Source organism: Bacillus rossius, chromosome 8, assembly GCF_032445375.1.
Source record: "Bacillus rossius redtenbacheri isolate Brsri chromosome 8, Brsri_v3, whole genome shotgun sequence".
NCBI classification, from domain to species: Eukaryota; Metazoa; Arthropoda; class Insecta; order Phasmatodea; family Bacillidae; genus Bacillus; species Bacillus rossius.
The window spans coordinates 28,623,703-28,636,066 of NC_086336.1; the positions used below are offsets into that span (position 1 = coordinate 28,623,703).

At 34.0% G+C, this 12,364-nt stretch overlaps 1 protein-coding gene across 1 annotated transcript; it reads left to right on the top strand.

Moving 5' to 3' along the window:
- The first annotated feature begins 410 nt into the window (after window positions 1–410).
- On the top strand, window positions 411–5,029 carry LOC134534673 (keratin, type I cytoskeletal 9-like). The gene is made up of 2 exons (XM_063373136.1): window positions 411–519; window positions 3,802–5,029. Exons 1-2 carry the CDS (start codon window positions 505–507, stop codon window positions 4,531–4,533), a joined length of 747 nt encoding a protein of 248 aa, XP_063229206.1. The 5' UTR covers window positions 411–504; the 3' UTR covers window positions 4,534–5,029.
- Window positions 5,030–12,364: the final 7,335 nt, after the last annotated feature.

Consider the following 12,364-nt stretch of genomic DNA (forward strand, 5'->3'; position numbering starts at 1 on the left):
TGTTAGTACAAGGAAAGGATGAAAGGCGAAGAAGGTGTAATAAATTAAGATATTAGATGGTCCTTAGACTATACACTGGAGTTACAAATGAGACACACTTAAGATTTAAGTCTCTTTTAAGTACTATTAATACTACTCGTTGCGGCCGAAACTGAAAAAAATTATCAACGTTCGTAATTAATCGGATCACCAAAATGCCGCATCGTAGTAATTGGAGAGCTATACTAACTCATGGACTACTCTAATCGATTAGGCACTTGTAATCGGCGTGCGTGCGATACAGACTACTATTCTGTTTGAGAGAGTTGCATTAGCGAAATGTATATACAAACTTGCGAGATGAAGAAGCTGGGAGATAAGTGTAACAAGGAAAGGAGTTCAGATCTCACTTTTGGCTTATGATTGACAAAATTGGCGTTAAGACAAAGTAAAGGCTGTGGTATAAAACAGCGATGTTCAGTCTGTCCGCAGCAACAAGCCTGACCACGCCACAAGAACTTAACCATGAAGATCCTACTGGTGAGTAACAGTGAAGTTCTAATGCAAAACAACCGTCCTGGCAATTTAAACATTTTTTAAAACATTATATATTAAGAATTAATTTTCGTTTATTGTATTTTCCATTCAGTTTTCTGAATTTTATACTATACAAACATTACATTTTTGGTTTTGTTTCCTGTTTTAACAATAGGCATATGTTACTTTTATGTTGGAATTTATTTAATTTCGGTAATTATTTATCATCATAATTTATGCCTGACTAAATTTTTTAAAGTCAATAACTAGAGGTTTCGTAGATGGGTAATATTACAACGTTGCTTCTATGGAATCATTTAATAAATATTTCTTCGAGAAAATCTGGCTAGAAAATAATTAAATAAGTATCATTGTTGGTAAATCGAAGCCCTAAAACACTTACGCTGTGCGAATGCGTAAAATTAATGCGAGGAATATTTCTTTCGCAGACTTCCGTTGCTCGCATTTTCAAAATGCTAATATAAAAATGCCAATACAGTACAGTATATTATGTATTCTGGATATCCAGTACCATATTAGTGCCAAAGAAACAATTAATATGACAGTACTAGCAAGATTTTAACAGGGTGTTCTGAATAGCTAAACAAAGAAGAAATATTTTTTTTAAGGAAGCAATTTGCTTCAATGGTATATATTGGTTCCTTCTGACACTGGAGCTACAGCGAGGATGAGGATAGGGTCAATGACTGAACGCCCTAACGTCACGGCGGCCATCTTGGACCACCTTGACCTTCAACAATTCCTTAAAAATCCTTAACATTCCTCAAAATTTCCCTATGATGAAGAAAAATTCCCGTTTTGAGGAAAACATTTCCCGTTTCATTACACACAAAAAAAAATCCAAACATTCGAAATTCAAAATACCTCAAAATATATTTTCCTTAAAAAATCATAAAAACTGCTTAAATTCCTCATCAACAAGACTTGACCTTAAAGTTGAAATTCTTTAGTTATTGAGCAAAATTTTCCGACAAAATTCCCAGAAATATAAAGAAATTGTATATTTCAAATATTTAGTTATTCAATCTATCCCTGTCCTCGATTCGATTCCCAGCGAGAGTAAACAAGTAATTCATTAATACAAATATTTAAAAAAATCTTAATTTAAATCTAAATGAGTTTTTATAATAAATCTTGTCTTTGTCACACCATCCATTTTTACTCTAGAACTTCCGCCATTTTTACTAGTGACGTCACTCCTGTCATCTTGAAAATCCATAATTTAAAAAAAAATTGCGAAAAATTAAAAATGTATAAAAATATTATAGAATACAATTTTAATAAAACCGTTCTTACGTAATGGAGTCGTCGGTTATAACATGACGAGAGATAAATAATTAAAGGATCCTTCCTCCACGAAAGCCACATGCAGACGGAGCTCCCACTACTAATTCCAAGGAATTATTACTTCAGGCAGTATCACGTCATGGCAGCCATCTTAGAACCGACATATGGTTTTCGTCTGCTAGAGGCTGTTGCCACCATATTTATTTAACTGTTACCCGCAAGAGTGCAAACGTATTTATTACTTTTACATCCACCGTCTTTACGGCTGTCTTGGCCACCATCTTGAAATTCGGTAAATTTAATTACAAATTAGGGGGAAATTCCAAAACACATCGAAAATATCACTTATTAAAATAATGATTGATTCAATCGATATTCATTCTCAGATCCATGATCAGTGCAAAAAGAAAATTTATTTAATATTAGTTTCAAAATTATAGGTTCGAAAACAAAATACAAGATTTTTTTACAAATAAACGTTTATTAGGTACATAAATTATACTTTACGACAAGAACACTTGCGAAAGTTATCAATCTAATAAATTTTAGTTTTTCATTGGTCTTAAGTGACTAATACTCAGCTCCCATTGGTTTACTGAAGACAGAGACCAAAACGTTCCTTTACTGATATATTCATCCACTTCCGAAAGAGATTCTCGATACCGTTTTTAACAGACTGACTTAAATCGTAAGAAAAATAAATGAGAGTATTCATAGTCTTGAAAGCTCACTTCTTCAATTCGTCCTTGAAAGAATATGGTGTACCATGTAAGCAGTCCAGTCACAACTTATATTTTAAAGGACAGTACGTTGCTAATTCATATTCAATACTTGTTAGTACATATTTAAAAAAATTTTTGACTATTAAATAACGTAACAAATATTTCATCTGTCCATTTTTTCCATTGTATCGTCAAAAGAAACCTTGAAGCTGTTTACGAATCTATACACTAACACACGACTTGCATTAGGGTGTACGTCCCGTTGCAGGTTACTATTTTATTTTACGCTTAACACTAAAAACTTGTGGACTTTTTAAGTGGCTGAACTTCAACAAAAAGATAAATTTATAGTGCATATTTTTTGCATAATTAGCTGGTCAAGATTAATTTTTAAAATTTTTGTGCAGTATTAATAAGGAGAACCATATTGAAAATGTTTGTGTTTAAAAACAATGATGTTGGCTACGACGTAGCATGGGTCATTTCTTCCAGAAAAAATTATTTAGTTTATTCACGCTTTTAAAATTTCTAAATTTCTGATGATTTTCAAATGCAAGGTAAAATTCAATAATTTTTTTCCTGAAAGAAATTAAACAATGTGACAAAACCGCTTGTAAAATTGACGTTAAACAAAAATGTTTCCAGTTTTAGATTTTATTTCATTCTCCTTATCTGTACTGCAAAAATGTTAAAAATGCAGCTTTTCCAGATAATTATGCAAAAAGAATGTAAAATATATTTTTTTTTCATTTTGTAAAAGATCATCTACCTATTCAAATTGTCGGCAAGTATAACCGAATAAAATAATTACCTGAAACCGGACATTAACTCTTAAGAACATAACGTTTTACTTAATAATTTTTAGCCATGATTATCAAATTTCATTGGATTAAACATAAATGTCCAGTAGTGTTTTAGAGACGATTGAAATCATTTACCTTTCTACTTTGACAAAAGAAGTGGTATATTAATTTTTTTATCTAAAAGTATTAAACTGCAGACGTGAACTTTGGATGGTATCGACTGCTTCATTAGACCCAGTTAATGGTCGTTAATCCTAAGAAAGCAGTAAAGGATGAGCATTTGACTACCCATTTAATTTAAATTCTCCGACATTAATAAATATTTTCCTAGAAATTTCTAGATATTTCTAGGAATTCAATATCTCACTTTATCCTGTTTTTTTTATACTTGACACACTGCTGGACTTATAACTTTACACTTGGCCATAAAAACCGTTTTTTTTTGTCTGCAGATTGTCCTGGTTGCCGCTGAAGTCACGTCGCAATTTGGAACCTCGGCTTATCCACTTAATGTTGGTGACATTGGAGTTCCCCCCTACAGCGGAGGTGGCATCGTAGGTCCCTGTGGTGGTGACATTGGAGTTCCCTACAGCGGTGGCCTTTATGGTGGTGGAATTGGAGTTCCCTACAGTGGTAGCCTCTATGGTGGTGGAATTGGAGTTCCCTACAGTGGTAGCCTCTATGGTGGTGTAATTGGAGTTCCCTACAGCGGTGGCCTCTATGGTGGTGGCATTGGAGTTCCCTACACCGGTGGCTACGGAAGTTCCTATGGCGATGGCTACGGAAGTTCCTATGGCGGTGGCTACGGAGGTTCCTACGTCGATAGTGTTGGCGTTCCATACGACTTTAGCACCGTAGGTTCCTACGGCAAAGGCTACACACCCACCAGCGTTGCTAGCCTCGGAGGTCTCTACGGAGGTAGTCAAGGATACGATTTTGGTCATGGAGGTTTCGGTCCCAGTAGTCCGCAAGGCCCTGCGCAGAGCTGCGGAGGCCAAAACGTGAAGATCGTCGAAAAGGAAGTGCCGGTGCCGGTGTACAACCTTGAACCAAAGCTCGTGGCCATGAATTTGCCGGCAGCTCCACTCAAACCTTCATTACAACTATTTCCAACACATTTTCCACTCCCATCGTTTCCCGTAAATGTTCCATGTTTCAACCCTCCAATAAAGTCATGCAACTAACTCCCCTGCTTGCCTAATCACAATTCCACGTTCCCGAATTTTGTCCTTACTTGGCGCTGTCAACCAGCAGAGACCTATAACTATACAATGATCACGCACAGCTTAGTTAGGTACCAGGAAAACAGAATTGTAGTATTATAATCTACTGGCTGCAGGACGTAGACATCAAAATGGCAAAAGGTATAAAATATTACTATCTGTACTGAAAACCACATCTCATAAATACATTTAAATTAATGTTGCAGATGATTACATATATTGTAAAAGTAAAAAAATAACTGAATAATATGATTTAAAGATGTAAAAAATTAAGTTTCAAGATAATATTTAAAAATGTTGTAAACTTTAAAAATATATTAATATGTTGTTATATCTATATACAATTTCTGAAAATATATTTGCATTTAGTTATATTTTCGTTTATTTTATATTAGATCTCACTTTGAATACTGATTTTGTGTACGCTGTTTTAAGGAAATATATAGCTACATCTGTACATCTGTTCTGCTATATTATTTTATTTCTCAGCGTTTTTACCAAACGTAAAACAAATTGGATTACCTAGGTTCAATTAAAATCGTTGAATTAAGTATGAAAATATATACATTTATACAACTAAGTGGATTATCAGTAGAAATAACATGATGGTGAAAATTCTGCCTTGGTTAAAAAATTATGTTGTCAGTACGTTTAATAAAACGTATTTTCTCAAATAGTTTAAAAATTTCGACTCTTAAGTCCTGGAACCAACCAAAACTTAATATGTTGTAGTAAATATAAATATATACATAACTGGCGATATTTATTTTTACCAACCAAATTAAAATATTTAAATGATAAAGGTGGAATTCCTTGCGCTCTAATCATGTACTTATGTGCGAGCAAAGTGATGCAAGTGCGCTTACATCGAGTGATTGTGGAATTTCTACGGCTGCGGATAAACCGGAGCAAGCAACTATAAGACTTAAGGCCGTTGACTGGTTGCCAAGAACTCCAGTAAAATATGAAAAATTTCCTATCTAAATGCACGGATGTATGACAAGTAGCATCTTCTGAATTTTCAGGCGAATTTGGCCGTACAATCCACCTTTGTCCCTCCAGGCTAATGACACGCCTTGTCGACCCTCGTCAACACAGCTGGGTGCTTCACTAATGGGGATTATCGTAATCCCTTGTTTGAAAAGAGGAAAGGAAGCATCTCACGCTGCTTGTCCTGGGGCGAGTCGAGGTGTATGGGAAGCTCAGGAAAAACAAATGGTGGAATTTGTGAATTCAATAATTTAATTCAATAAGTTTGTAAGTATTGCGAACTCTGCAAAGTGGTACATATAATTAAGTTTTCACAGTGCCATATGTGTTTATTTTCTCTTGCTTGTTTGCTAATATCTCCGTTGAACATACCTGTAAAAGGCGTCGTACACATTCTATGTGCGACATCATTTGAAACTAGAAGGTCTTTTCAAAATAACACCGAAAGTTCGCGCAGCGACATTTAGGCCCTACATAGTCTGCCTGCCGATGTTGCAGTAAAAGAAATCATAAATAGTAATGGAAGGAAACGCATACGTGTATTAATTTATGTAGGGCCTATATCTACGCGTATCTACAATTCACCTTCGATATTTCTAGAATTACTGAGTATGGCTCCGTGTATATCTCTGACAAAAACAAGTTATTGTTTGAACGCAGAATCAAGGCTTGATCCCTGTGCGTAGTCGGGAAGCTTTCAAAGTCACGTGGAGTACACATTGGTACCACAAAAAAAAATTAAAGAATGGGGTTGGGATTTCTAATTTATAAATGCATCACAGTTGCTTATAATAAAAACGTCATTTTTAAGGCCACGCTAATTGAACTTTTTAATTAGCAGTTTTTTCGTTTATGCAAAATCTAAAGAAAATTGCCTAAATGAAATGTTTATTCAATTAGTGGGGTTTTTCTTTCGGTCACCATTCGATTTATATGAATAATGTAGTTGCCTTGAGTAAAATATACCTAGGTATTTTTTTTCTTTTTGCTTTGTGGCATAATTAATTTTGTATGTCTTGCTATGATGTGTGATATCCACTTTATCAGTTTTTATGCCACGCAGGTGGCATGGATTTATCACCTAATTTCCTGTCTGATTTCTTAGCATCTTTCGCATTTGACCAATCATACTGCAGTTCTCTATCTAAGGCGCTTCCGTGATCACTATAATACTGTACTCGTACTTTTAACAAAATGCAATACATGTCAAATTTCCAGCGTCTGTGAGATTGAAAGTAATTAATGTGGCATTAAGGTATGTCAGTACTAAATTACCACATGTAATTATGTAATATTTGGTGTAATACACAACAAAAAATTATTGAAAATAAAATTTTAAATTTTATTTGACTTTAATTGTAAATATGTCACACAACTGTGGTATTACAGTTGTTTATAGGTGCCGCAATGTAACCTCAACTTTTTTGTAAGATGTACTGGCTTAGATCTACTTTAATGCGTATTTTGCATCTTCCGATTGAAAACATTTTCTTGTGGTAGTCACATGGCATTACCTGCATGGCAATACTATTGTTAACGTTTGGCGGAATTATACATCATTGGCCTGAAAAAATATCTAAACCAGAAGCAGATATACCACAAAGGCTGAAATTGCCATATGGTATGTAAAGCGTGAGTGAATATTCCACCACTGATTTTATAAGTTATAACTGGTGAAATAATCGTGTGTGTAAATAAATATTCAAACACTTCCCCTATTTGTGTAGTCCGTAGGCTGACTTTGTAGAGGGAATGAGGATGGCTTAGTTATCAAGCAACATCAACCTGACATTAAACACTCCCATCACGCTCATGCATGTCTCACGAGAAACTCGCACCCATGACCCCACCCTTTGCCAGCTGGTGAGTCTTCTACAGTGAAACGTATTTCAGCACTGTAATGATCCTTCTGACACTAGCAGAGATGACTAAAAGATCCGTAATTTTCTGTACCTGAACCAAAATATACTTCGTACAAATTCCCACCAAACGTCACTTTAGATGAGCACGTACGTACTGTGCTGTAAATGTTATATTATTTACTATATTTTTTCATAACTGGTCATCCAGATATTTTTCGTAAGACTACCTGTAAATAATAAGCGTGTGTTAGTATCGTTTAAGAATAAAAGTAAAGATCAGTACGTACTTAACTAGTCCCTATATATATATATATATATATATATATATATATATATATATATATATATATGGACTAGTTGAATAGTTGAAGTCGTTTACCTTTTATTGCACATTATAGGCAATTAACTTCCGAAATTTCGAATTGAATTCGAAGTGAAGACATTGAACAATGAAGCCTTCCTTTAATCCACAGTCAAGTGAATGGCAACGTAGTTGGTTTGGTTACATCTTGTTGTTGTATGTACTTGAACGTGGGGAAGGATACAAATGGGCAGGGACGCACTAACTTTCTTGAAGACTTACGACGAGCGAGCTACCTATCAATATCCTACTATTAAAACGGCATTGTTCATGTTATAATTTGCTATTTGAATTTGGAAAAACGCTGTTTTCTAACTTTACGTGACAAATGAGACTTCTGTTAATCCAATAATGAGTGTATTAAATTAGTGAAAATACACAAATTAAGTGAGGATTTTTTTTGTCTCGTGAAAAACAGTTTAAAATATTTAATACAATAATTTATTCAGAAATGAGCTGCCCTAAAATTTTATTCGGACGGAATTGCGATTATATAATAGCACAGTGCATTTCAAAACCACATATATTAAATATGGGCAACTGTGTTATCATCGTATGGTTCAGGAGATAAAAAAAAATAATTTGCAAGCTGAATAAAATGTATAGTATGCAGCATACATATAATCATTGCATATTATTTTAACCTTTTATCATGGTTATAATTTCACAAATATATAAATATATATAATTATGTAATTCTAATAAATTTGCATTTACACTGATATTGTAGATACACACATTTATTATACGAGCATACTTCAAAACGGTTTCGAAGGTCACCATAATGAGCAAGAAATTTCTTCGCTAGTAAATTTCCATTTCGGTGAAATTCTTATGCCTTCGAAACAAAATTAAATACGCCAACGTATTACAAAGTGTGTTAAAGTAATTTTTAATTTTTTTTCATTAATTTTTCTGTTAAAAAAATTACTGTTCATTCCTGCAAGAATCATAAATCCTTTCTCTTACCACAGACATAATCTGAAACACTTGCACGACCTAAGACAAATCTTTGTACCTAGTAATAGTTATTCCGAAGTCGGCAAAGCCTGAAGAAATCTACTTATAATTTATACAAGCAAATAAATTATTATTTTATATGTGATTTAGAAGTCATTACGTTAGTGTGTGGTTATTATTAATTCAGCAACAAGCCACAACATGTTGAAAATTGTTTTTCACCGAATTTTTTTTACAGAAACTGATCAGAGAATGTGCGATGTAAAAAGGAGAGGGAGAGAGAAACACGTAGGCTTTTAAATTGCGTTATTAGTTACTTTATCTATTGATAACCTTTTTTAGGCTTTCAAAAACAAACATACCTACAATAACTACAATAGACGTACATATCAGTACATACAGTACACGCATATCTAGGCTACACATTACCTCCCAAATCACATCAAATACTTTTTGTTCTTGTTTTATGTTGGTCAAGCTGCAGTTTCTTCTTTGCATCTTGAATGTATGGCGGATCTTTGATGCTCAGCCCTCGAGCTCTCCGCGAATCTATTATTTCAGGCAGAAGACACTCCTTGTAAAATGTCTGAAGTTTTGGAAGCATTTTACTCAACCAAAATTCTCTACTTATTCTGACTTCGTCGATCAGTAAACCTGTAAAATAATCCATATTGTTAATATGAAGATGACTTGTATTATGAGTGCAACTGAAACATACACGGGACTTGCAATTTATCAGAATAATAGCTGTTAATTGTGATTAACCAAAAAAATTCAAATATAATAATTTCATACTATATATTGGCCTACTATAAATTGGGTAATCACTATTATTTTTAGATTAAGAAATATAAATTAAAGTTTTAGTGAGTTGTTTTATTATTTGTATGGCGTTAGGTCCAAAAGACTTCACTGAATCAAAATTCCCCATTGCATCAAACATTCAAAGAACGTATTATTTGTATAGTTTAATAACTTTTGTCTGATTAGATATTCACTTATTTTAATAGGCCTAATAATAATGTTTGTGATTAGTTTCGTGACGTAAATGCAACATTAATTCAAATATAACAACTCTCGTATAAATTATATAACTATATATTATGCTAATGTATATAATGTAGGCATGTGTGTATTCAGTAGCGTAAACTTATATTGCCGAAATGAAGAGCGATGCGACGCACATATGGTCCCGGTCCTACATTTTACTGTACACTATTATTCTAGACTCTTCGCAATGCTGCAAAATATTTACAGCAATATAAGTTATCGTATATTAATATACATATTTATAATATACAGACAACTGGAGCAACGAAACATTTACGTTTAACGTTTGATTTCGTATGGGTAAACTTTTTTCCTCCTTTTTTAAATATGAACGCAACTGAGCGTAATAAATAATTACGTAGTTTTCTGGATTTATTTATTTACAATACTTGCTTTGCGCAAATAAGGTGAAATCATTCAAGCATTGCAAAATAGTTTTCTCACTGACCCTAAAATAACAGTTATGTATATGTTGTCAGATAACATGCAGGCCCAATGTATTAATGGTTTTCAAGCAATTTTTTAATTTGTCTGTACGCTCTCTCGCCGATATTGCGTGCGTAATCACACTTAATCTGCTAAATATAATAAATATTTCATTTCTAAATAAGTATACGAATTCGATAGGTAGAGGTATTTTAATGAATACTACTTACTATGTTGAAGTTTTGAAAAAATATCCTACTTTACCGGTCCCTAGTTAAAAGCTATGACTATATATATATTTTTCAGATATTGAACATTTTGTTCACCATATAATATTATTGATACATGTTTTCAATCATATTTAAGTCCACGACGTGTAGATAAAGCAGTTAACGAATGTTATGCTGAAGTTGTAATAACTTTGGCTATTCATTATAATTGTTTTATAATCAGTGTCACACAAATTGCACACATAGTAAATGACATAATTTTATTTGCATCGTCAGTAACATGGTAATATACACTTATAATTTGGTGGCCCACACTGAGATGATATGGTATACAAGTTTGCAAAATCTATTTTAGGGTCTAGGATTCAAACTGAGTATTTGTCAAGAACGAAGGGGGAAGATATACCAGAGTTTCGATGCCATGGTGAGTCACGACCTACAAACTGTAAACAGCTCTAGGAAGGCATTCGTACCTCCCCCCCTCCTCCCCAAGGCACCAAGGCAGCTACCTGACAGCTTGCCTCCCTTCCTGCCCCCCTCACCCATCTAGCCATCGCTCATCTGAGATATTTGCCCCTGCCAAATTATTTCAATACAACAAATATAATATTATAGCTTTCCTATTACAGATAGAGATATGCGGTCTGAATCTTTTTTGATCTGAATAATTTGCAGAATATGCCTTAATATTCATTTTATATATAAAACGGGCAGCCTGTTTACAATAGAGTATTGAAAAATGAACAAGTCATTAAAAACTATGTGAAAATGTTATTAAAATAATGGGTATTAACGCAAGTGTATACCTGCATTATCTGCGTTTTGGTTTTTATTTCACCTTTTTATCTTATTTAGTGCATACATAAAAGGTAATTCAGTTAACATTGATTTTCCTATACTGGCAAGATGCCAGCGCCCGACCATCCAACAGCCTTAAGTCTGGATTCTCGAAACTTGCATGCTGAAAGGCGTTCTAATATACACTGCCGTCGAGCCCATCGTAATGATAGTTCAGCTTGAATTGGCACGGGAACTCTATAGTAGGGCGGTCACACCTCTTTTCTTTTGGCAATGTCAAAAACCAGAAATAATTACAAGGGAGAGATGTGGCTGACGTTTCCGTGTGCAAGTTTGTTTTTCTCGGGAAGTTCCACTTTCCTCCACCAGTGCAATCCATCTCTGTTCCATCTCATCATTCCTGGCTTCATCTCTGTTTAATAACCTCTATGTTGTTACGTTAAGTTTCAATTCATTCATACATTAATTTGTTAGTTTAAATAGCAAGATTTTTATAACCAATTTCTACTGAGAAATAAATAACTTCAAGTATATTTATTTTAAATAGAAATGGGATAATCTTATTCTCAAATCTTCAAACACCAACGAGTCCTTAGTATTCGAAGCATTCGATATTTAATAAAAACGTTCGAAGAAAAATATTAGAGTTAATAAAGTAAATAAAAAATTCAACACTGATAATCTCAAGGTAACTAGGTAATTTTTTCTCCTGCATACATATAATTTTACCTTCCTCAAGATATTGTACTTTTAATATGTAACTATCTTATATATAAAATTCTCGTGTCACAGTTTTCGTTGCCATACTCCTCCGAAACGGCTTGACCGATTTTGATGAAATTTTTTGTGCTTATCCGGTATCTATGAGAATCGGCCAACATCTATTTTTCATCCCCCTAAATGTTAGGGGTAGTCCACCCCAAAATTTTTTTTTAATTTCCAGTTTTTGGTAGGAAATCACCATGGCAACGGCTGTTGCTTTGTTGATGCTTCATTCGTCTCTATGGCAACGGCTATTTCATTGTTAGTGCAGTCCTCATCACCCTTGAAATTTTGCAAGTGGTAGTGGGAGGGGGAGGTGTGGTGGTAGTGGGAGGGGGAGGTGTGGTGGTAGT